Here is a 3,049-nt window from a genome sequence, read left to right on the forward strand (position 1 = left end):
TGTGAATGTGGTCACATTTCCCTTTCCTTTTCAATTAGGATTCGAACACTTCGCCAAATTAGTCCTTTGACTTCCACCAAGAGGTCCGCGCGCATTACTATATATAAGACATTGATTCAACACCAAGGCTTCAAGTTAACTTGCACACCTTTGCATGTGTCTTTGCCTTCATTGAAGTCAAAGCCAAAACCTATACCAACAATCGTTTGCCCAACTCCACCTGCATACATATCAAAGCTCTGCTCTTGTGCTTTGGTCGTTAAGTAATCACAGATCTCCTCAGTGGAAATATCAAGTTTTTAAATTGAGGATCGATAAGTATTTGTATTTGCATATGTGGTTCTGAACATAGGAAGCGAAGCGAGCTACGCATGTACCCATCGAGCTAGAAAGTCCAAAAACTCTCAAACCCCGTTTTCAGCATCTAGCTCAACTACGTACGTAGTTTCTGTTTCTCTATCTCCCCGGCCTTCAATCTGTCTGGGCCGCTAGCAAGAAAGTAGGTTGTGAAGAGCCATTTTATATCGTCAAATCGCCGCGTTTTTCGTTGTTAAAAGGTACCGTGGTCCAAGAGATCAAGCTTTGATTAACTTTGGACATATGATTTTCCATTGCTTATATATACCTGTGTTTTAATTTTTGTTTTGGCCTTGGGTCTCGGCAGGTTTCAATAATGCAAACTCTCATCTCCATGCCTGCCTGCCAACAAGTAGTTCAGATACAGCCGATGACAAGATTCCAAGGGCCGCCAGCCGGACTATCCATGGATCGATTTTTCGGTCGGAACAAGGATAAGGTTGTGGTAGTAATGGGAGCCACTGGAACCGGTAAGTCCAGGCTCGCTATCGACCTTGCGTTAAAATATTCCGCCGAGATCATAAACTCAGATAAAATGCAAGTCTATAAAGGCTTGGACACCCTCACCAACAAGGTCACTGAGGAGTGCAAAGGCGTACCACATCACTTGTTGGGCACAGTGGATCCTGAGTCTAACTTCACAGCTGATGATTTCAAGCATCATGCTTCTTTGGCCATTGAATCGATCCTGGAGCGTGATCGGTTACCGATTATTGCCGGTGGGTCAAACTCGTACATAGAGGCACTGGTGGACGAGCACGCCGAGTTCCGGAGGAGATACGAGTGCTGCTTTCTATGGGTTGACGTGGCCCCGCGAGTGCTGAACTCGTTTGTGTCGGAGCGAGTTGATAGGATGGTGGAGGTGGGTGGTCTGGTGGACGAGGTGAGAAGAATGTTCGACCCAACTGCCAACGAGGAAGACTACAGCACCGGGATTAGGAAAGCCATCGGTGTACCAGAGATGCATCATTACTTGCGCGGCGAAGCGATTGGCAACGATGAAAAAACCCAAGAGGCGCTTCTGTTGGAAGCCATTTCCAACATCAAGAAGAATACTTGCACGTTGGCTCATCGCCAATTGCAAAAGATTCACCGGCTGCGGCGCAAGTGGAACTGGAGTATGCACTGCCTCAACGCCACCGATGCTTTCTTGCACCGCCGCCGCGGCCGGGAGGGAGACCGAGTGTGGGACAACCAAGTCTCAAGACCCGCAACAGGAATTGTCAGTAAGTTCCTTGTAAACCCATCGTCAACCATTCTTCCTCATGACACCGCCTTTGTTACTGGAGCAGCTACGGCCGCCACAACCACCAGCTTAAGTTCTCTGGCGGTGTCCATGCCGGCCGTGGCAACTGCAACACGGTAGAAGTCGGCGGAAATTGGCGGTGTATGTAGCTGCGCCGCCTTCTATCATCTGCTAGATTATAACTCAATGGTAAAACAAAACATGTCTCCATCAAAAAAGAATGTAACTTTCTCGTTGGAGTTTCTGATGAGAAAAATGAAGGGAGAAGTTGCTATCAGACGGTTAAGTAAAAGCAGGTAGTTTTTTACTCCCGTAGAGGCCGTACAGTTTGGAAGCATTTTAGATATCCGTGCAGGGTGGGGCAGAGATCTACTGACCGTTTCAGTTAAAAAAGGAATGATTGAGGGCTTCGTGGATTTCCGTACCCACCTGCTATGCAGTGCGCGCCTGCATCAGATCAATCATCATCAATCATTAGTTGATTCGAATAAAGTCGGCTGTGGTAGGCTTGGGGATCCACAGTTTGTACTACGTGCTTTGTGACATTTAGGGTTTAGGGTGAGGGGACTTTCTTACCTTCTTTGTAACTAGAAGTGTAGAACAAGGGTGTTGATCAACTTTTGAGTTTTCCTTAACATTGTGTATTGCTAATTTTACTATTTTACTATGGTATTTGTATAGATGAGGAATTTCCAAGGGATGTGGATTCCTCTTTTTTTTTTAAGCTTAAAGTTTGTTTATTTTTGATTGTTTGGTTCTATATTCTTCGACATCATTTAACTTAAAAGTGATTTTGATGCCGAATCCTCTTTTCTTACTGAATTGATCAAATTGCGACAAAAGTAAATATAGTGCGTAACATACAATTCAGTGAATTTGAAACGTAGTGTTGATAAAATTTACTGTACTCTAAGAGCATCGATCTGTGACAAAGAATTATAATATTATTCGTTAATGATGTCATGATATTGATACAAAATCACTTATAATTGAAGTTAAAATATGATTTCGTGAAAGATGTACGTGATTTGCCGATGGAAAAATTATATCAACTATCTATTCACATAATGTTGATAGAGCCCATGTTGATTTACTAGAGAAATCCTTCAACGTACTGCTCCAAATTTTCTTGTTTAACGGCCTAAATAAGACATTGATAAAATGATAAGTTTGTTGTAGGGAAAATAAAATGGTCTACTCATCTCATTGATAATCCCCTTTATATATGAGTCATGATTACAATAGAAATAAATGTTAATTAAGGCTACATAATGGTGATTGATCATTTATGTCCGTTGATCATAAACGTCATTAACTCATTTTGGTATTTACTTTAACGAAGACACACTAATGATGTTTTTCCTTCAACACTTCCCCTTGTGCCGAGTTCAAAGATATAATGGTGCATATGGTATTGCTTCATCAAAAACCTTGCCAAGTAACAAA

General features: G+C 42.5%; 1 protein-coding gene across 1 annotated transcript; it reads left to right on the plus strand.

Moving 5' to 3' along the window:
- Positions 1-224: 224 nt before the first annotated feature.
- LOC126791514 (adenylate isopentenyltransferase 5, chloroplastic) lies at positions 225-2,257 on the plus strand. The gene is made up of 2 exons (XM_050517973.1): positions 225-557; positions 665-2,257. Exon 2 carries the CDS (start codon positions 674-676, stop codon positions 1,721-1,723), a length of 1,050 nt encoding a protein of 349 aa, XP_050373930.1. The 5' UTR covers positions 225-557; positions 665-673; the 3' UTR covers positions 1,724-2,257.
- The last annotated feature ends 792 nt before the right edge of the window (positions 2,258-3,049 follow it).

Source organism: Argentina anserina, chromosome 4 (assembly GCF_933775445.1).
Source record: "Argentina anserina chromosome 4, drPotAnse1.1, whole genome shotgun sequence".
Taxonomy (NCBI): Eukaryota; Viridiplantae; Streptophyta; class Magnoliopsida; order Rosales; family Rosaceae; genus Argentina; species Argentina anserina.

What these genes read in the sequence shown, in the direction of transcription:
- LOC126791514 (XM_050517973.1), top strand. Translation starts at nt 674, where the DNA reads ATGCAAACTCTCATCTCCATGCCTGCCTGCCAACAAGTAGTTCAGATA.